At 35.2% G+C, this 21,525-nt stretch overlaps 2 protein-coding genes across 6 annotated transcripts in view; one reads left to right on the top strand and one right to left on the bottom strand.

Moving 5' to 3' along the window:
• The window catches only part of LOC136039224 (UPF0415 protein C7orf25 homolog), a 74,786-nt gene extending 53,647 nt beyond the window's left edge, over window positions 1–21,139 (top strand). For both annotated transcript variants that reach the window (XM_065722760.1, XM_065722761.1), the window contains exons 4-7: window positions 4,482–4,576; window positions 9,863–10,361; window positions 13,499–13,764; window positions 18,706–21,139. In XM_065722760.1, coding sequence (XP_065578832.1) covers window positions 4,482–4,576; window positions 9,863–10,361; window positions 13,499–13,764; window positions 18,706–18,789 — 944 coding nt within the window. In that variant the 3' untranslated portion in view covers window positions 18,790–21,139. The remainder of the gene's footprint in view (window positions 1–4,481; window positions 4,577–9,862; window positions 10,362–13,498; window positions 13,765–18,705) is intronic.
• LOC136039222 (period circadian protein-like) overlaps window positions 1–21,525 on the bottom strand; it is a 569,811-nt gene that overhangs the window by 414,657 nt on the left and 133,629 nt on the right. The window lies entirely within an intron of this gene.

Here is a 21,525-nt window from a genome sequence, read left to right as displayed (position 1 = left end):
TTATTTTATGATAAACTTTATTTATGAGAATGAGAGCTGGGACCACAGTAAACTAGGAATAGTAAGGTCAGTGTTAGAATCGCCACAAAGCAAGATGGCTTTACCAGACGCTCTTATTTTATGAGAAATTTTTGAGACACTTACACATGCTCTTTTTTATGATAAACTTTATTTATGAGAATGAGAGCTGGGACCACCGTAAACTAAGAATTGTAAGGTCAGTGTTAGAATCGCCACAAGGCAAGATGGCTTTACCAGACGCTCTTTTTTATGATAAACTTTATTTATGAGAATGATAGCTGGGACCACCGTAAACTAGGAATAGTAAGGTCAGTGTTAGAATCGCCACAAAGCAAGATGGTTTTACCAGACGCTCTTATTTTATGATAAACTTTATTTATGAGAATGAGAGCTGGGACCACAGTAAACTAGGAATAGTAAGGTCAGTGTTAGAATCGCCACAAAGCAAGATGGCTTTACCAGACGCTCTTTTTTATGATGAACTTTATTTATGAGAATGAGAGCTGGGACCACCGTAAACTAGGAATAGTAAGGTCAGTGTTAGAATCGCCACAAAGCAAGATGGCTTTACCAGACGCTCTTTTTTATGATAAACTTTATTTACGAGAATGAGAGCTGGGACCACCGTAAACTAAGAATTGTAAGGTCAGTGCTGGAATTGCCACAAAGCAAGATGGCTTTACCAGACGCTCTTTTTTATGATAAACTTTATTTATGTGTTAGAATCACCACAAAGCAAGATGGTTTTACCAGACGCTCTTATTTTATGATAAACTTTATTTATGAGAATGAGAGCTGGGACCACCGTAAACTAGGAATAGTAAGGTCAGTGTTAGAATCGCCACAAAGCAAGATGGCTTTGCTAGACGCTCTTATTTTATGAGAAATTTTTGAGACACTTACACATGCTCTTTTTTATGATAAACTTTATTTATGAGAATGAGAGCTGGGACCACCGTAAACTAAGAATTGTAACGTCAGTGTTAGAATCGCCACAAGGCAAGATGGCTTTACCAGACGCTCTTTTTTATGATAAACTTTATTTATGAGAATGATAGCTGGGACCACCGTAAACTAGGAATAGTAAGGTCAGTGTTAGAATCGCCACAAAGCAAGATGGCTTTACCAGACGCTCTTTTTTATGATAAACTTTATTTATGAGAATGAGAGCTGGGACCACCGTAAACTAAGAATTGTAAGGTCAGTGTTAGAATCGCCACAAAGCAAGATGGCTTTACCAGACGCTCTTTTTTATGATAAACTTTATTTATGAGAATGAGAGCTGGGACCACCGTAAACTAGGAATAGTAAGGTCAGTGTTAGAATTGCCACAAAGCAAGATGGCTTTACCAGACGCTCTTTTTTATGATAAACTTTATTTATGAGAATGAGAGCTGGGACCACAGTAAACTAGGAATAGTAAGGTCAGTGTTAGAATCGCCACAAAGCAAGATGGCTTTACCAGACGCTCTTTTTTATGATAAACTTTATTTATGAGAATGAGAGCTGGGACCACCGTAAACTAGGAATAGTAAGGTCAGTGTTAGAATCGCCACAAAGCAAGATGGCTTTACCAGACGCTCTTTTTTATGATAAACTTTATTTATGAGAATGAGAGCTGGGACCACCGTAAACTAAGAATTGTAAGGTCAGTGTTAGAATCGCCACAAAGCAAGATGGCTTTACCAGACGCTCTTTTTTATGATAAACTTTATTTATGTGTTAGAATCACCACAAAGCAAGATGGTTTTACCAGACGCTCTTATTTTATGATAAACTTTATTTATGAGAATGAGAGCTGGGACCACCGTAAACTAGGAATAGTAAGGTCAGTGTTAGAATCGCCACAAAGCAAGATGGCTTTACCAGACGCTCTTATTTTATGAGAAATTTTGAGACACTTACACATGCTCTTTTTTATGATAAACTTTATTTATGAGAATGAGAGCTGGGACCACCGTAAACTAAGAATTGTAAGGTCAGTGTTAGAATCGCCACAAGGCAAGATGGCTTTACCAGACGCTCTTTTTTATGATAAACTTTATTTATGAGAATGAGAGCTGGGACCACAGTAAACTAGGAATAGTAAGGTCAGTGTTAGAATCGCCACAAAGCAAGATGGCTTTACCAGACGCTCTTTTTTATGATAAACTTTATTTATGAGAATGAGAGCTGGGACCACCGTAAACTAGGAATAGTAAGGTCAGTGTTAGAATCGCCACAAAGCAAGATGGCTTTACCAGACGCTCTTTTTTATGATAAACTTTATTTATGAGAATGAGAGCTGGGACCACCGTAAACTAAGAATTGTAAGGTCAGTGTTAGAATCGCCACAAAGCAAGATGGCTTTACCAGACGCTCTTTTTTATGATAAACTTTATTTATGAGAATGAGAGCTGGGACCACCGTAAACTAGGAATAGTAAGGTCAGTGTTAGAATCGCCACAAAGCAAGATGGCTTTACCAGACGCTCTTTTTTATGATAAACTTTATTTATGAGAATGAGAGCTGGGACCACCGTAAACTAGGAATAGTAAGGTCAGTGTTAGAATCGCCACAAAGCAAGATGGCTTTACTAGACGCTCTTATTTTATGAGAAATTTTTGAGACAGTAGGCGTATAAACTGCAAGAACAACGGTATGGCCTAGATCAACAGCAACAAAAACATCGTTGGTTTCAAGTAAATGAAACTTAAGGTTCATATTTACTCCAATCATAATGCTTGGACAACAAAGTGCTGTTCTGAATAGCTATTCAACACGTTTGTGGTCCAAGTTTTCTGTTCATCTCTTCTTTGGTCGTCCTCCATCTGTATTCTAATGCTGTTCTGAATTGTTGTATAATACCTTGGTGGTCCAAGTTTTCTGTTCACCCCCCTTCATCTATATCTAATGCTGTTCTGAACTGCTGTATAACGCGTTGGTGGTCCAACTTTTCTGTTTACCTCTTCTGTGGTCGTCCTCCATCTATATCTAATGCTGTTCTGAATTGCTGTATAACACGTTGGTGGTCCAAGATTTCTGTTCACCTCTTCTATGGTCGCCCTTCATCTATATCTAATGCTGATCTGAACTGCTGTATAACACGCTGGTGGTCCGAGTTTTCCGTTCACCTCTTCTGTGGTCGCCCTTCATCTATATCTAATGCTGATCTGAACTGCTGTATAACACGTTGGTGGTCCAAGTTTTCTGTTCACCTCTTCTTTGGTCGTCCTCCATCTATATCTAATTCTGCTCTGAATTGCTGTATAACATGTTGGTGGTCCAAGTTTTCTGTTCGCCTCTTCTGTGGTCGCCCTTCATCTATATCTAATGCTGATCTGAACTGCTATATAACACGTTGGTGGTCCAATTATTCTGTTCACCTCTTCTGTGGTCACCCTTCATCCTTTCCTCAAGCGTGACTAGATTGGCTCTTCGAAGAAAGGAGACGAAAGGGTTTTCGCCCTCGGATGGCAAACAGGGCAGGGCAATAATTACTATTAACTGATTTAATTTCCAAAGTTTCTTCTATATCTTTCTTTGGAAAATTTAATTGGAATATCAAGGGGGTCTTGTTGCAGAAGAACGAGTGAGGTTGGGAACGAGGAAGCAGAATAGGGAAAATTTAGTTAGTCAGGAGGCCATTAAGAGCACTATGGCGAAAGGTAAAATAATCTTCGCTCTCCTTTCCTTAAGCGTGACAAGATGGGCTCTTTGAAGAAAGGAGACGAAACGAGTTTTGCCCTCGGATGGCAAACAGGGCAGGGCAACAGGGGAACAATTATCATTAACCGATTTAGTTGCCAAAGTTTCATCTATTTATTTATTTCGAAAATTTAATTGAAGTGTAAAGGGGGCCTTGTTGTAGAAGAACGAGTGAGGTTAGGAAAGAGGAAGTAGAACGGGAAAAGTTAATTAGTCAGGAGGCTATTAAGAGCACTATGGCGAAAGGTAAAATAATTTCCGCTCTCCTTTCCTCAGACGTGACTAGATTGGCTCTTCGAAGAAGGGAGACGAAAGGGGTTTTGCCCTCGGATGGCAAACAGCCTAGGCGTCTATGTTTTCTATGATTGTTTGTTTAATTTCTGCTCGTTTTGGGTTTTATTTATTCTTTACTTGTTATTTCTGGTCGTCTTGAGTTTGAATTATTAATGAAATTTATTTCTTAACTTTAATATAGCTCTTTACTTTTCTTCTAAAAACGTCTTTTTCCAAAAATTTTTCAATGAATTCTACTAAAGCATTGATGAAAAAACTATGTAAACTAATTTCTTGTAATTTTGTTTTTCCCCTTCATAAAACAACTGCGCCGCTACGCCGCGCCTAAAATCAAGAATACTACTATTACAGTCGTAAAATTTGGCTTTTTTTTATCTAGAGTTGTGACTATGATGTGGCTCGGGTGTTACACTTCCGAGTTAATTGCCAATAAACGACAATCATCATTGCCAACATTAACACAACACTTTTTATTTCAGGATCTTGTGAATTTGGAAAGAGATCAGTTATCAGCCAAGCCAAAGACTATAAAGCATGTGCGAAGCAAAATCTAGTTAACTACCGAGAACCAAAAGTAATTTGGTCTTATCTCTTTATTTTTTCTTTTTCCCTTCCTTTTTTCCTTTTTACTTTTATCCTAAGTTGAAGGTACTAAGCATATAGAAACAAAACGGTTCCCCTCTTCCTGGATCCATCTTAGGTCTATTCATACATGAAAATCTCGATTTTCCAAGATTTTTCTTTTGGTTGCTTCCAAATTATGAAGTTTTTAGGGTCGTATCGCATTTTGGTATATGTTGCCATTTTGATCCAGTTCAAGTTCAGATTTTTTCAAATCAAATTCAAGATCAGATTTTTTCACCTCAAATTAATTTATTCAACGTAAAAAGTGCAACCAAATTTACAGCGGTCATCTATAAAAACCCGAAGGTTTGTTTATGATGGCTGCAAATCCATTACTATACAGCTTGAGTATCCCAGGAGGATAATCATTATATGGTTTGTGTATCCCAGGGGGATACTCAAACAGAGTATCCCCCTGGACATGGTTGTGTAAATAGCGACAAAGACCACGCTGCCTTTCCATAACAAACAAACACAACTTAGAAACAATGGGAAAATTTTCTCTAGGCAGTGGAATTCAATTCACTGAATATTTCTGCCCTATTCAACGAAGTTCAATCAGGACTGATAAATAAAATGATATGATAAATTCATTCAAATGAAATAAAATAATTAAATACAAGCTTTCAAAGCTAATCTTGTTTTTTTGGTGGCTAGCCTTAAAGGCCTTTTTGTAACGGGTTCAATACTATTGTAAATTGGTTTAGTAAATTTTTTTTTTTTTTTCAATTCAATTCGTTTATTAACAAAAAAACAAATCACACACTATAAACTAACTACACCCTAAGAGAGCACTTCCCGTTACGGGTGACAGTATTCATTCAATCATCAAGAATAGAAATATAAGGTAAGAAAAGAAAAGAAGAAGAAGGGAAAAGAAAAGAAAACAAACGTAAATTAATAAAACAAAACATAGAGAACTATCGGTAAAAGAAATTAGGATCTAATAAATCCGTATATATCTTGCTGTCGTAAACTGGGTCATTTCCATGTTTAAAAATGATATACTTCGTATTTCGTTAGATCCTTTTAATTAAAATTGAGTATAAAGAATTTAATGAGTATTCCCCCAAGTCCCTATTTAAAGAAATGCTATTGTTTATTTTGAGACTAATTCCGATTGATTCCCGAACCACCTGTTATATCGCCAAATCATTACTAATGAGAGAAGATTTTTCAAAAAGTATTGTGTGGCTTAGATTATTAAATATGTGGGAAGATACAGCACAATCAAAGGAGTTATTAGAATCATTAGAAATTAATGCTTTGTCTATGTCTTCTTTGTGTTGGTGTAGCCGTTTTTCTAGATTCTGATGAGTTCTACCAACATAGTAATTGCCACAATCGCGTGGTATTTGATAAATCCCTCTTTGACGAGTAACTGGGGTTTTATCTTTACCGGAATTTAAGAAATTTGTGATTTTATAATTATTAGTGAAAACTACTATTATTATTTTTATTTTATTATTTTATTATATTACTACTATTATTAGGGAATACAGTAAAGGCTTATAAGCTGTGCAAGGCCATTTTCCAATATTGGAAGCGGGGGCTTTAGTACATGCTACGATAGGTCTTAAGGGAATACCTTGTTTATGTATTTTGGGCAAACCGTACAATTTTGGACAGAAACTACCACAGGGGAAAAATTTATCGTATGATTATGGGGTCATTTTACCATTCTGTTTTAGGTGCTTTGATTCATTTATGATGTTATTAGCAAACTGATCAGTAGGATCATGAGTTATCGTTATATGTGTAGTTGTGTCACTTAAATGTGAAAATATTTAGTTGTTACACACTTTCGTATCCATGACAACAACAAATGAATTGCTTTCGCTGCTTTGATTATCATAATAGACGGGTCTTCACGGACATTACATAATATTTTTATGTCGTGAAATTGCGTCTTCCACGTAGCGATTCCAATAGACATTTAAAAAAAATAAAAACTCTCCAATTCCAATAGACATTTTAAGAAAATAAAAACTTATTGCCCAATTTCAGGGTTCTCGACATAAATATTTGCCAGTAGCCCAGATAAAGGAGATCTCAAGGGTAACCCATTTATTTGCTGATAAAGGGAATCACAAATTGAAAATACATAGAAAACTTATTACAAATTTTAACTAAAGTCATTAAAAGTCCACAATCAGTTCCTGCCGCTCAAACCTCGATTAAGTGATAATTTTCTTCTATTTAGTTTTTTTTAATTTTTTTTCAGAAATAGCACGGAAACAATGTCAAAACTACTAATTATTACGTTCTCTAAAATACTTGTGCTACTAAGTTTTTTAACTAAATCTGCCGAATTACTAATATAGGAATTTTGGGAATACAGTAAAGGTTTGAAAACTGTGCAAAGCCATTTTCCAATATTGGAAGCGGGGGCTCTAGTACATGCTACGATAGATCTTAAGGGAATACCTTGTTTATGTTGGTAAACCGTAGGAATTTGGACAGAAACTATTACTGGGAAAAAATTTATTATATTATATTTGGGGTGATTTTACATTCTGTTTTAGCTACTTTAATTCATTCATAATATTATTAGCAAACTGATCAATAGGATCATTGTTTTATATCCATGACAACAAGTGGATTGCTTTTATCTGCTTTATTTATTTAAATTGACGGGTTTTTCTGGAGATCAGATAATATTTTATGTTGTGCAAATTTTTCGGTGTGAAAGTGGTAAGAGACCTAACCTTTTTTTGGCTGTTATAAAGGGTATTTATGAGACAAGACATAATGTCATCAGGGTCAGAAACGGATGAGTAGTGTTTATGCGAAGTGGACTCTATAGAGGAAACTATATCTGCTACTGGATTTTGTTTCGGTAGAAAAGAGAATTTTGGACCTTTTTCCAGTGTTTCGATTTCCTGGGGTTCCAGCGTTCTAGAAGCGATATTAACAATAGTGAGTCCAGGAATGAATCTTAGAGAATAAATACGGAGAATGTATATATATATATATATATATATATATATATATATATATATATATATATATATATATATATATATATATATATATATATATATATATAAATATATATATATATATATATACATATATATATATATATATATATATATATATATATATATATATATATATATATATTATATATATATATATATATTTATATATATATATATATATATATATATATATATATATATATATATATATATATATATATATATATATATATATATATATATATATATATATATATAACCTGAAGGTTTGTTTTAACGACGGCTGCAAATCCAAAATTAGGCTTTACAGCTTTACACCTACTATATAAATCAGATCAAATTAATTTGCTTAACGTGGAAAGTTTAAACAAATGTTACAGCTGCCATCTACAAAAACCCGAAGGTTTATTTACGGTCGCTGCAAATTCATTATTATACGGCTTGAGTATCCCAAGATCAAAATCAAATTAGTTTAATTGACATAAAGATTTTTTTTAACTAATTTACAGCTGGCATCTACAAAAACCCGAAGGTTTGTTTATGATGGCTGCTAATCCATTATTATATTGCTTTACTACTGTCACGTAAATAAAATAAATAAATAGAATAAAATAAAAAAATATCATGCAACTTTCTAATCTTTCTCAACGATCACCCAAGAGGTAACGCTTCAATCTACCCTTGAGCTGGCTTACATTTTCAGCCTGTCTAATACTATCTGTGAGGGAACTCCACACCCCTGGTCCCGCAAAAAGAGGCAGGAATGCAGCACGCAGAGTACCTTGGAGCTCAGATCCAAGGGCATATGCATTTCTAGTCTCATAACAGTGGTAAGATGAATTAGCTCTAAAAAAAATTCCTAAAATACCTCCGGTGAACACTTATTCGAACATTGATATATAAAATTTGCCAACTGGTAACCCCGTAACTGATAAATATTTACAATTTTCAAACTTGCTCACTTTAGCCAGATTTCGGACATTCACGGTAACATATTCAATCAAACAACAATCAGTAAGGGTTTATGTGGTGGTAGCCACATCATATATTATATGGGCCTGAGAAATCCCACACTATTTACGCTAAAATTAAGTGGTGGCTCAAGAAATATCATATTCCAGTTTTACGGTCATTGTTTTTAAGCAGTCATTCTTAAATTATTGAGTCATAAGTCAAACTAGCGTAAAGAGCGGGGGGCTCATGAGGAGGAAGTCTTCTTCCTCTACGAAGTAATTTCAGCTCGTATTAAGTTTTCATGACGGTCCTTACTATAGATAAAGGAAAAAAAATTCTTTTGAATTTCTGCAGAGCAAAACTTGTGTTTTGCTCAAACTTTTGTTTCGCTAAAAACTTGTGTTTGCTAAAAAAAAATTGTGTTTTGCTAAAAACGAAAAGCTCAAAATCCATAGAGGGTGCCAAAAACGACCTGGTCTTAACAGAGTTGGTGAGATCAAAGTAAATACAATATGGGATCCATGAGTGCTGCTAGAGAGGAGCCAGGTGATATGCCCTCCCCCTTGAAGAGTAGTCCCTGTAGGAAAATTTCTGGTGGAATCACTAGATTGCAATAGTTCCCTTTGCAGTAAAGAAAAATGTACGATAAAGCCTACATAGACAAAATTTGTGTAGAAGGTAGCTGAAGTTGCCTCTTCCAAAATACGACATCAAAATAATAAGGACTATTTAGTGTTTGGCTTAAAATTTCACACAGAAGAATCAATGAGCAATTAGGTTTAAATATACATTCCTTCCTTTTTGGCATACGCACAAGGAATAATGTCACTAGTTTATGAAAATACGTCTTAGACTTCAACCAATAAAATTAAAGAACATTTTTTACTATCAAATAATGAAAAATAATATCTATTTTTCTTATTTTTACACAGTTAACTTTATTGTAGCTGATATAAATTATAGTTTGTCATGGATCTCTGTCTTATAATCCTCTGTGTATAATTTTTTTCTATTATTATTGTTTCTAATTGTCCTTGCTTTTTTTTTAGTTTTTTTTTATATTCTTACCACGAAAATTGAATTACCATCGAATTTGCAATTCATTGGAAAAAGGGATTTTGAAACTGGTTCCTTGTGTTTCTCATTCCCCTTACCACCATCTTGTTCCCCTTCCACACTCCCTTGAGTTTTTTTCCGTCCCATTGCATTGCATTTAAATAAAGTGTATCAATTTGAACATTGCTAGATGAGACAGGTATGATTATTACCATCCATTTTTTTTTTTTTTTTTTTTTTAGCTAATTTTTGTGTTTAGCAGTGGCATAAGCCAGCATCTTGCAGCTAAGCTAGAGCGTTTAGGAATTACAGTCGAGGGTGAACGAATTGACTATGAAGAAGCTGAAATTGCTCCAAAACCTGATTCAGACTCGGATTCAGACTCTGACTCTTCATACAGTGAATATACTGATTATGAACCTGACATTGATGAAGGTGACGAAAAGTGTTTACTCTGCCTAAACGAATGTGAAAGTATACGGTCAGCACTTGAGCGGATCTCTTTTAACTTTGATGAATATGCTAAACAGCTACGTGATGATAATAAAAGGTGTTTATGTGATAGAGCCCTAAGGAATCGAAATGAGTGTATTAATGTAGATATTACGGCAATGGTAGTTCTAGTGTCGTCCCTTACCAATGGAGGAAATAGATTTTATTTTAATGACAAGATTATCGACGACCAGGCTAAATGGGAACAGGTCAAACCAGCTAAGGAGCTTTTGGAAAAGGTTATGAAAGGTTAGTGTTTTTCATTTGTTTTTCATCTGTGTTATTTTTATTTCTGTCTTTTTTTTGTATTTGTTTTTGCTACTCCTTACATTAAACATTTATATTTTTTTTCTAATTTTCGATTGTAGTTACTTTTACCTTTGATGTACCAAGGTCATCAAAATAAAAATACCCCCCCCCCTCTGGATCCATCTTAGGCCTGTTCATATTAAAAACTACGATTTTCTTCGATTTTTCTTTTGGTTGTTTAAAAAATTGTGAAGTTTTAAAGACAATAACAGATTTTCGTCAGTGTTGCCATGTTGAACCACGAAGATAAATGAGAAAAACTAATTAATTAGTTTGACAACACTTTCACGTCGTAAAAAATTCGAAAATTAACAATCTGATTCCCAAAGACAAGTACTCCTTCTTAAGCTGTCTAGTATAATGCGTTCTTAGCTGCTATTTTGCTGATTTTCCGCCCTCTTTTTTTTCTTTTTAGATTTAGCTCTCTCTACCACCACTCTCCTTGGTAATTTAAATGCAATGTTTTTATTCTTTGGAAAATTTCTGCTCACTTATTTAAATTGTTGCTGTTACCTTTTTCCCCAAGGACTTCCTCCTTGGTAATTTAAATGCAATGTTTTTATTCTTTGGAAAATTTCTGCTCACTTATTTAAGTTGTTGCTGTTACCTTTTTCCCCAAGGACTTCCTCCTTGGTAATTTAAATGCAATGTTTTTATTCTTTTGAAAATTTCTGCTCACTTATTTAAGTTGTTACTGTTACCTTTTTCCCCAATGACTTCCTCCTTGGTAATTTAAATGCAATGTTTTTATTCTTTTGAAAATTTCTGCTCACTTATTTAAGTTGTTGATGTTACCTTTTCCCCCAAGGACTTCCTCCTTTGTAATTTAAATGCAATGTTTTTATTCTTTTGAAAATTTCTGCTCACTTATTTAAGTTGTTACTGTTACCTTTTTCCCCAATGACTTCCTCCTTGGTAATTTAAATGCAATGTTTTTATTCTTTTGAAAATTTCTGCTCACTTATTTAAATTGTTGCTGTTACCTTTTTCCCCAAGGACTTCCTCCTTGGTAATTTAAATGCAATGTTTTTATTCTTTGGAAAATTTCTGCTCACTTATTTAAGTTGTTGCTGTTACCTTTTTCCCCAAGGACTTCCTCCTTGGTAATTTAAATGCAATGTTTTTATTCTTTTGAAAATTTCTGCTCACTTATTTAAGTTGTTGCTGTTACCTTTTTCCCCAAGGACTTCCTCCCTGGTAATTTAAATGCAATGTTTTTATTCTTTGGAAAATTTCTGCTCACTTATTTAAGTTGTTACTGTTACCTTTTTCCCCAATGACTTCCTCCTTGGTAATTTAAATGCAATGTTTTTATTCTTTGGAAAATTTCTGCTCACTTGTTTAAGTTGTTGCTGTTACCTTTTTCCCCAATGACTTCCTCCTTGGTAATTTAAATGCAATGTTTTTATTCTTTGGAAAATTTCTGTTCACTTATTTAAGTTGTTGCTGTTACATTTTTCCCCAAGGACTTCCTCCTTGGTAATTTAAATGCAATGTTTTTATTCTTTTGAAAATTTCTGCTCACTTATTTAAATTGTTGCTGTTACCTTTTTCCCCAAGGACTTCCTCCTTGGTAATTTAAATGCAATGTTTTTATTCTTTGGAAAATTTCTGCTCACTTATTTAAGTTGTTGCTGTTACCTTTTTCCCCAAGGACTTCCTCCTTGGTAATTTAAATGCAATGTTTTTATTCTTTTGAAAATTTCTGCTCACTTATTTAAGTTGTTGCTGTTACCTTTTTCCCCAGGGATTTCCTCCCTGGTAATTTAAATGCAATGTTTTTATTCTCTGGAAAATTTCTGCTCACTTATTTAAGTTGTTACTGTTACCTTTTTCCCCAATGACTTCCTCCTTGGTAATTTAAATGCAATGTTTTTATTCTTTTGAAAATTTCTGCTCACTTATTTAAATTGTTGCTGTTACCTTTTTCCCCAAGGACTTCCTCCTTGGTAATTTAAATGCAATGTTTTTATTCTTTGGAAAATTTCTGTTCACTTATTTAAGTTGTTGTTGTTACATTTTTCCCCAAGGACTTCCTCCTTGGTAATTTAAATGCAATGTTTTTATTCTTTGGAAAATTTCTGCTCACTTATTTAAGTTGTTGCTGTTACCTTTTTCTTCAAGGACTTCCTCCTTGGTAATTTAAATGCAATGTTTTTATTCTTTGGAAAATTTCTGCTCACTTATTTAAGTTGTTGCTGTTACCTTTTTCTTCAAGGACTTCCTCCTTGGTAATTTAAATGCAATGTTTTTATTCTTTTGAAAATTTCTGCTCACTTATTTAAGTTGTTGCTGTTACCTCTTTTCCCCCAAGGACCGGAATTGTCTGGTAGACATATCTATTACATCAATTAGGAAAATTTAGGTTTTCTAAATAACTCTCCCCATGGATCCCGTATGTAAAGCATCGAAAATCATGCTCCATTGCTCAAATCGTCAATATCTAGGATAAATAACTACTTGTGAACCCCCCCCCCTCCAAGAATAGCTCTAACTTTCCGAGAATATCCTGTGGAGATGAATTATATACAACAAACTATAGATTATACAATAAATTATAAGAAGTTTGATTAAAAACCAAGTCAGAGCTTTTATATTTCCAATAATGAATGTGAAGCCGAAATATTAGAACATTTTTTCAATACGTATATACAAAAGCTGTTTTTTTTTCAAAGTTTCCATGTTATTACTAAAGTTTCATTTATTTTTTATACTTTCATTTCAGAATAAGCAATGCACGTTTATGAAGCTTTACTATCTCTCCTCTTTCTTTCCTTTTTGACTCCGTATTCATACAGGGGTAAACAATTTGTATTTTACTTTAAAAGTTAGTTTTTATTTATCTTTTACATACACTCTTTTTTTTTCTTTTTCTTTTTTGAGAATTGAGGACGGCATGGCGGAGGACCCACTGACTTTTTTCCCACTGACTGAATATTACCCTCATTTGGTTTCTTAATTGTTTTATTAATTTGTTTTCACTCGAAACGGTAAGCACTTCTTTTTCTTTTTTTTTTGTCAAACTTCAGTTATTCTCCCTTCTCTTATTTTTTGTAACTCTGTCTTTTTTCTTACAGGGAAACAACTTCTAGCATGTGAAAGAGCAATTGTAGGTTTTGTTGACATAGTCTCCACAATAGGGGGAAGGGGGGAAACCGAAAGAGCAAGAAACCTTCTCTCGTCACTTATATTTATGCCCAATAAGCCCTCTGAAGCTTCAGAAAGGCTGCGATGTACTGGGAGCATATCCGATAGAGGGAAGATTATTTTTGGAACTGGCGATAGATTACGAGTTAAGACGTTGACTGCCAATGCTGGATTTCTTCGCTCTGCTTCGTCACAGGTAGTTTTGTCTTTTTATGATTTTATGCTAAGCAGTGCCTATCCCTGCCATTTATTGGGGGTGGGTCTTGCCTCTTTTAAGCTATCCTCCTCCCAGATAAATTCCTGCATAAGTGTCTTCATTTCACCATTAACTTCAACTTGACTCATCAATCAGTCTGGCTCACAAGCTCAAATAATTCACAATATATTGCTAATATCAGGGCCGCATCCAAGGTTACTTTTTGGGGGGGAGAGGGGGGTCACAAAAACTTAAAAAACGCATTAAAATTTCTTTACGTTCATTTCTGTTACGTTTTTGCGAGTCGGACAAACATCCTAACTCCCCCCCCCCCCCTGGATATGGCCTTTGATAATATCAACAATGTTTTGAAATATACTTTTCAATCTAATTCCAGTCTTCCTGAAATGCTTCTAGGGCAGTGACAACTATGTTTCTAGGGCAGCCACAGGAAGAGGTCAGGAGCCCCCCCCCCCCTCTCACCTGGAAGATCACAATATAAAAATAAGCATTGAATCTTCCAAACTTTTGCCCTTGAAGGATCTCTTCTCCGTGGAAAAAAGTCTGCCAGTGTCCTTTCTTTCCAGTGCCAGCTCCAGTGCCCTTAGAGTTCTTTCCAGTCCAGTGCCCTTAGTTTCTTCACTTAGATATTCGAGTCTGACGTAGAGAAGTAGAGTAGAGTTGACAAGTTGACGTAGACTAGAAGTAGTCCGGAGAAGTAGAAAAGAGTATTTGTATTTGTACTAAATATTTACTTTGATCTTGGATGTATCTACATATTCAGTAGAACAGAACGGAGTAGATTAGAGAGTAGATTAGAAAAGAGAAGAGAAGTTGAAGTAGCATAGAGAATAGAGTAGAAAAGAGAAGAGAAGAGAAGTTGAAGGAGAATAGAAGTAGTCTGGAGAATCAGAGAAGGGTATTTGTATTTGTACTAAATATATACTTTAATCTTAAATGTGGCTGAATATTCAGTAGAACAGAACGGAGTAGAATAGAGAGTAGAGAGAGAAGGGAAGTTGAAATAGAATCGAGAGTAGGGCAGACGAGAGAAGAGAAGTTGAAGTAGAATAGAAGCAGTCTGGAGAGGTAGAGAAGAGTATTTTATCTCTACTAAATATATACTATAATCTTGAACACATCTACATATTCAGTAGAATAGAACGGAGTAGAATAGAGAGTAGATTAGAAAAGAGAAAAAACTTTAAGTAGATTAGAGAGAAGAGTAGAAAAGGGAAGAGAAGTTGAAATAAAAGCTGAAGAGAGCTTTTGCTCTCTGCGTGTTACTTTGGTTGAACTTGTAGAGTCGCATCACTGGCTCCCACCCCAGGCCAAAGGATTTGATTCACCAGAAATCGAAGCCTCGTCCCAAAAGACGAAGGATTACAGTATTAGCATTCCATCCACTCGGCTAGGGTTCCTAAAAAAAATCACGCTCGGCTTTCGTCCTCGGCGTATAATGGCTGCAGAGCTAACAGAGTCACATCACTCGCCTCCCTTACAATCCAAAGAATCTGCTACACTAGGACTCAAACACTTGTTCTGAAGAACATAGTGTTACAACGCCAGCGTACCTTCCACTCGGTGAGGGTGGTAAAAAAGTTGCATTCGGCTTTTGCCCGCTGTTGATAATGGCTGTTAAGCTTGTAATGCCACATTACTGACTTCTATCTCAAGCCAAAGGATTTTCTACACCAACAATACAAAATCTAGTCCCAGAAGACATAGGATTACAACTTCAACGTGCCACTTGCCACTTGCCTAGGGTGGCCAAAGAAAAGCTGCGCTCTGATTTTGTCTTCTGCATGTGGCCAAAGAAAAGCTGCGCTCTGATTTTGTCTTCTGCATGTACGGAGAACATGATGACGATGTACTTAATCTGAGTCGCCTCCTTCGCGGTTTAGAGGAGAATTTTATCCAGTTTCAAGTAGAATATGGAAAAATAGGCCTTCAGTTTAATGAGAAGAACAGATGTGTTGTTGTTTAATGCTAAGCAAGGGTCTGCTGTTGATGTTAGGCTGGGTGGTGCTACTGTTCGACTTGCCGAACACATAGTTTATTTGGGGATCCCTATTGGTCGGTCTATGCTTGAAACGCGTCATCTTTTGCAGAGTCATCTGCAGAAACGGATCTCTTTAACGTATAGCCGTGTTGTAGTTTATAAACGTCAGTTTGATCGGCGGCTTTTGGCCCATCTGTATAATACAATGGCACTACCCCATTATCTGTATTTAAGTCCCTTTTGGAGGATATTCCAAAAGGAAGATAAGGAAGAATTGTGGTCTACATATTATAAATATGCAAAGTACCTCTTACGGCTTCCACCATGGACAAGTAACCGTATTGTGACAAGTCGGTATGGGATTATCGACCCTAATGAAGCGATAATAGCCCAGATCGCCAGATATTACTCTAATATTGTTACTCATCCTTGGGCAATTATTTTGAGGCAATGAGGCATTATCTTATAGTCCATCTGTTTCTTTTGATGGGAAATAAATATATACACACATACATACATACATACAATGGCTGCTGAACTATAGAAGTCACATCACTGACTGTCCTCACAAGCCAAAGGATTTACAACACCAAAACTCTACCACACTTCCCGAAGGATCTAGGATTGCACCTCCAGCGAGTCATCCACTTCGCTAGGGTGACCTACCTGATAAAAGTGACTGTCCTTGGCAGAACAGGATATGGTCTTGAGAGGAAATTTGATTCAACAGGATTGAAAATGCTATAAATATCCATAGCTTAAGTTTTGATCCTCTGCATTCGTTTGATTTCCTATTAATAATAAGAAAAAGGTGGGGCCCACAATAAAATTTGTACATGGGCCCCATTCTTGGCTGTCGGTGACAATTCTCACTCGGAATTTCATTTGCAGTCATGCACCGGTTTTACGAAAGAAATATAACCGAAAATTCAACATTGTTTGCTTAACTTCCGGACTCTATGTTTCCGCAATTACTTTTATAGCTCGACACTATATTTGCTCTAACGTCAAAAGCTACATTCCAGTCTCATTAAAATAAATCCTACGCCATTAACGCCAATTTTGTACATTTTTTTTTAGGACAACTTTATATTGTTTTTATGTTACTCTAAAAAGGAGGTAAACATTGACCAGCCTTAAAAATCAAAGTTAAGATGGCTCTGCACCTTTATGGAGCTTCTTCAACTAAAAGAATAATTAATTAGCAAAACTAAAATATTTTGCCAAAATTTCCAAGATTTTAAATTTTAATTTATAAGATTTTGCTTATTTGCCAAAATAAACAAAATTAATTGGTCTACGCAAACAGAGACGCTTGGTGTCAAAACCTGATTTACATTCGGGGTAGTGGTGACAACCTTTCAGTGATGCCCCTGATAGTTTTAGGCACAAATGAAGACCTGTTATTGCTATTTTCAGTCACCGTCCAGTAACTGGCTGTACTTTTCAATGTCCCACCATGAAGCGGTGTGTTTCGTGGAATACGCTTCCATTGTCGATTGAAGCCAGTATTGGTTGCCACAAGATTGTGCCCAGGGGGTCTGTTCCCCTAGACATCTGAAGTGCTGACCTTAGCGCGCAAAAGGATCCGCCGAGACGGGAGAAAGAAGCTCTCTTGTTAATAACGTTTTTGAATATCAAGTGCTACTTCCCGCTGAACACTAGTGAGTGACTCTTCCTACTAGTGTTGCCTGCTTAAGCCAATCCAACGATGTCGGGTAGGGGCACCTGGGATGGAGGAAATCAGTGGTGGACGACTTGACAATAAAAAGGATGTCTCCTCTATAAAGGAAAAAAAAGATAGGCAAACGTTGGTAAAAGTGCCAATTCAGGGGAGTCACCGAAACCTCAGCGGCTATTTGGGCTTAGAGGTAATATGAATTTGTGGCCTGAGCTTTGACTTGATTTTGTGAGTCCATTCGTAATAATGATTACAATAATCTCAAAAACCAAATTGGAGAAATAGTACTAATTTTACAGTTTTTTTTTTTGTTTTTTTTTTTAGTTCAACCGTATTGACTTTAGTTATATTTTAATTCACTAGAGCTTGATAGATAGATACATGTTTATTTACAACAAGAATTAAACCATATAAACAAACAGTGGAAATTCCTAATGGCATAATTAAACGCGTGGTATATCACCAAAAATAAATAAAAAAAATAAAAACAAAGGAAAAAAACTGTCATTACTTCAGCTTAGACTAATGACTTCAGCTTAAACTAATGATCAGCTTAAACTAATGATCAGCTTAAACTCAGCTTAAGCTTGATCGAATGTTAGTTTGAAACCAATTTGGTAAGGCTTCTTTTTATGTTAAATTTGTTGGCAATTTTGCACTTTTTTTCAGGACAACTGAATTTAACTCTATTTTGCTCTCACGAGGTAAACTGCAAAAATTTTGCTTTCAATTCAAGTGTATTGTAACTATACCCCGAGTAACTAAATTCTTACTTAATGCAATGACAATTGAATATAATTGGTTAGGCGTAGATATTTTGGTAAAATTTGCCCCAATTTTATAAATTTTTCAGTACAACTATATTTTAATTTTACTTCGTTTTAATTTGAAATTACTCCCAGATATAAAACCACTTTCAATATGTGTTTATGTCTTTTTCTGTTCAAGTGTAATGTAATTATGTTTTAATTCAATAAAATTTGATTATTTTAATCAAATTTGTAAGGCCTATATTTTCTGTTAAAAATGTGCGCCAATTTTATTTTTATTTTTAGGACGGGTTTATTTTGATTGCATAATACAGGTACAATTTAAACTGTAATAATAACGCCAAGGTTTACACGTCTTTTTATAATACAAGTGTATTTTAATTCCATTTTAATTCGCTAAATTCTAACTGGATTTAATTATGATTTAAATTTAATTGATAATTGAATAGTTGTTCATTAATTGATTAATTTTATTTTTTCTGTTACAGGGTGTTTTGTTTGCTGTCATTGAGCATGAGCCACGTGTCCTGACAGAGAAGAAGGAAAAGACTGCCATTCCAATTTCATTTTAAGTCAGAGTTGTATCAAAATTCTTAATTCAGAAGGGGGAGGGGGTTGTTAAAGACAGGTAAAAAAGAAGTCTCATCGCCTTAACCCTGGGAAGACCCAAAACAAAACAGCATACTTGACACTTAAGGAAATTAGTCCTTGCATTCTTACGAGTCTTCTAATGGGTTTCTATCCAATGGATTTATTTCCATAGCTGGGTTTACTGTATCACCGGATTGGGAGACGGACATTTGGAAAATATATTTATCATTAATATATTAATCTAATTAAAAAACTCAGAGTTAAATTAACACAATAAACTAAAAAATTAAATTAACGAAATTTAAGATAGTTTTAGAAAATAGCATGATATTCCTGCGTAAAAGATAGGGGACTTTGATAAATAAGCTCTATATTTATATTTCGCAAATATTACGTTACCAGGTTCGTTCAAACGCGTAATTATCGTACAGCTGAATATGTAGAACTTATGAGAATCATAAGTTCTTGATTCTCATAACCTTTATGTAACGATCTATGGTTACATGTTTGCTGATTTGGATATTTACTAGTTTTAACGTTAGAACTGTGTAGTATTTCGGAAATCTGTTTTTACGGGCCATGAGTCACTGTCTTGAAGTTGACCGAAGAGGCAAAAGCCTCCGAGTAACTCTACGTCGTTGTGTGTTACTGACCACCAGCATTTGTTTCTGGCCTCCATTTTCCCGTCTTCAGTTTTTCAAATGGGTCTGCTTTGATAGTTGACTTATGTATGCATCGCTGATCATCATAATGGACAATGACCGTGCCACAAGAGCCGTCGTCTCCTCGGAGTTTCAGAGGCTTGATGTTGTTGCTTGTAATATTGACGAATCTTTATATTGGATATTCATTCATGACGATGAACGCGTAGAACGTGATAAAGACAGTTGTAATCAATTATAGACAGCCTTCTCCTATTTTAATCACTAACAATCCAAACTTTGCATCCAGATATGCTGGCGGTTATTTTACCGCCAGAAACTGGTGGTTTTTTCGTAGATTCTAATTTTCGTAGTTTGTCTTCGACGTTTTCATGGTGGTCTTCAGGCTGGTCGTTTCCTGCTGATCTGGCAGGCCGAGGCCTGCCAGAATATGCCTCTCAAATTTTTGTTAAGAACTTCCCTCTGAATTCACAACGGCTCCGAGGTCGATGAACTTTTTAGCTTTATTAATGCTGTTCCTCTTAAAGGATAAGGAAATAGGACTCTGGGGATTAGGAGACACAACTTTGACCTTTGTTGGATTAACCCTCACTGGATCATTCTGCCAACTATGACAGAATAATATGCAATATTGTCCATCATCGCTTAGGCTTTCTGTGCGTCTTCTTCTGTGATGGCAATATTCTCAGCATAGTCGAAATCTGTGACTTGGGCAAATTTTCTTATTCTAACCGCTTCATTGGTACTCACAAGCCTGTGACCTGAACATTTTTCTGCTATCAATCCTTCATGGGTGCTCACAACTCTGGCTTGAAAATATTTTCCGTCTGTTTTTCCTTTTTGGGCGCTCAAAAGGTCTCTGACCCGAACAAATGTTCCGAATATAACTCCTTCATGGTTGCTCACACCTTTTGTGTTACTCAGCCTTTTTTTGTAATGAAATTGGTGACTCATGACTCGACGAATTACAGTCAATTATTATTTTTGAAAAAAGTCGATGAAATGAATATTTTAATAAGTGAACCATTTAAAAAAAAACGAAGTCTCCATGTAACTTGAAGGGGGAATGACACTCATAAGGAAGGTAATCAGAGCTTTGCAGGTTATATAATGTTCCAGAGAGTAGGAGGGGCTTCAAATAATTAAATTACCCTTTGAATTACAAACAACTCCTTTAATGTTGTTAATAAAACTATTAATATATATATATATATATATATATATACATATATATATATATATATATATATATATATATATATATATATATATATATATATATATATATATATATATATATATATATACATATTATAAATAATTATATTAGTAGGCAATCTTTTTTAAAAATACCAATTTTTGCTCTCTACGTCCATCATACATATACTCTAGAAAATGTATGCGAACGCGCTTGTTGCCAAATGAATATTTAGAAAAAAAGTTATACAAAAGTGATAGGGTTTAAACTTTGGTAGGAAATATTACTGTGGAGCCCTCTCCCCCTACCTGATTTAGCATTTTAAGATACAAACAAGAGTGCAATTTAACAAGTATTTTTCGAGATGTTCTGGCTTTACCATTGTCTTAAATTCATGATTTTCATTATTTTTTTTTGTAATTTGAAATTATTCGGCTACGATTGTTTTAATAAATTACTATGTTTGGACTATATGTGTATTCGAAAGCCTTGTATTGATTGTATCCTCTAATGGCTCGAAAAAGGTAGCTGTTTCGTCGACATTTGCGCGGTGGATTTCAGAAAGACCTTTGACCTAATCCACGACCTGACTGCAGGCATGAATCTCCAGGAAATGGGTGCCAAACGACACACCCTTGGCCTTGTACTTGACTTCTTAACTGGCCGAAAACAAAAAGTCTTTGCACCCCACGAAAACGATTCGGATTCATCATGATCAGATACTTCTTGTGGGGCCCCACAAGGCACGAAATTAGCTGGAATAATTTTCCTGGCTGTAATTAATTCTCTGCTTAATTATCACGACTACCGTTACAAGTTTGTAGATGATCTGTCCATAGTGCTCGCTGACCTAGTCG

Source organism: Artemia franciscana, chromosome 19 (genome assembly GCF_032884065.1).
Source record: "Artemia franciscana chromosome 19, ASM3288406v1, whole genome shotgun sequence".
Taxonomy (NCBI): domain Eukaryota; kingdom Metazoa; phylum Arthropoda; class Branchiopoda; order Anostraca; family Artemiidae; genus Artemia; species Artemia franciscana.
Note: the sequence above shows the minus strand (reverse complement) of the source record. Positions and strands in the feature narration are given on the sequence as shown.